Source organism: Penaeus monodon, chromosome 25 (assembly GCF_015228065.2).
Source record: "Penaeus monodon isolate SGIC_2016 chromosome 25, NSTDA_Pmon_1, whole genome shotgun sequence".
Taxonomy (NCBI): Eukaryota; Metazoa; Arthropoda; class Malacostraca; order Decapoda; family Penaeidae; genus Penaeus; species Penaeus monodon.
The window spans coordinates 2,788,721-2,788,993 of NC_051410.1; the positions used below are offsets into that span (position 1 = coordinate 2,788,721).

Genomic DNA, 273 nt, shown 5'->3' on the forward strand with positions numbered 1-273 from the left:
ATACACATAAAACATGGATTTTAGAAGCTCAAGCTCTTACTTTCAGCAGAGTCATCAGGCTTCAGTTCCTCAATCTTTGTCACTTGGAATACTTGATTGATTATATCGTTGGTGTCAACTCTCGTGGCATCTACTCTTGATTCCTTATTAGCCTCTGTTCCTGTATTTTTGGTTCGGCCTGTAGTTGCTCGTTCCAAGGAGCCGCCGTCACTTATGCCCCCTGAACCTGCACTGCCACTCCTGCAAAATGAAAGCTTTTTAGATAAAGTTCAC

General features: G+C 42.9%; 1 protein-coding gene across 1 annotated transcript in view; it reads right to left on the minus strand.

Annotated features, from left to right (window-relative positions):
- Positions 1-273, minus strand: part of LOC119589484 (protein FAM102A-like) — a gene marked incomplete at its 5' end in the record, with an annotated part of 24,308 nt that overhangs the window by 5,007 nt on the left and 19,028 nt on the right. The window contains 1 exon segment of the mRNA XM_037938083.1: positions 41-240. Coding sequence (XP_037794011.1) covers positions 41-240 — 200 coding nt within the window.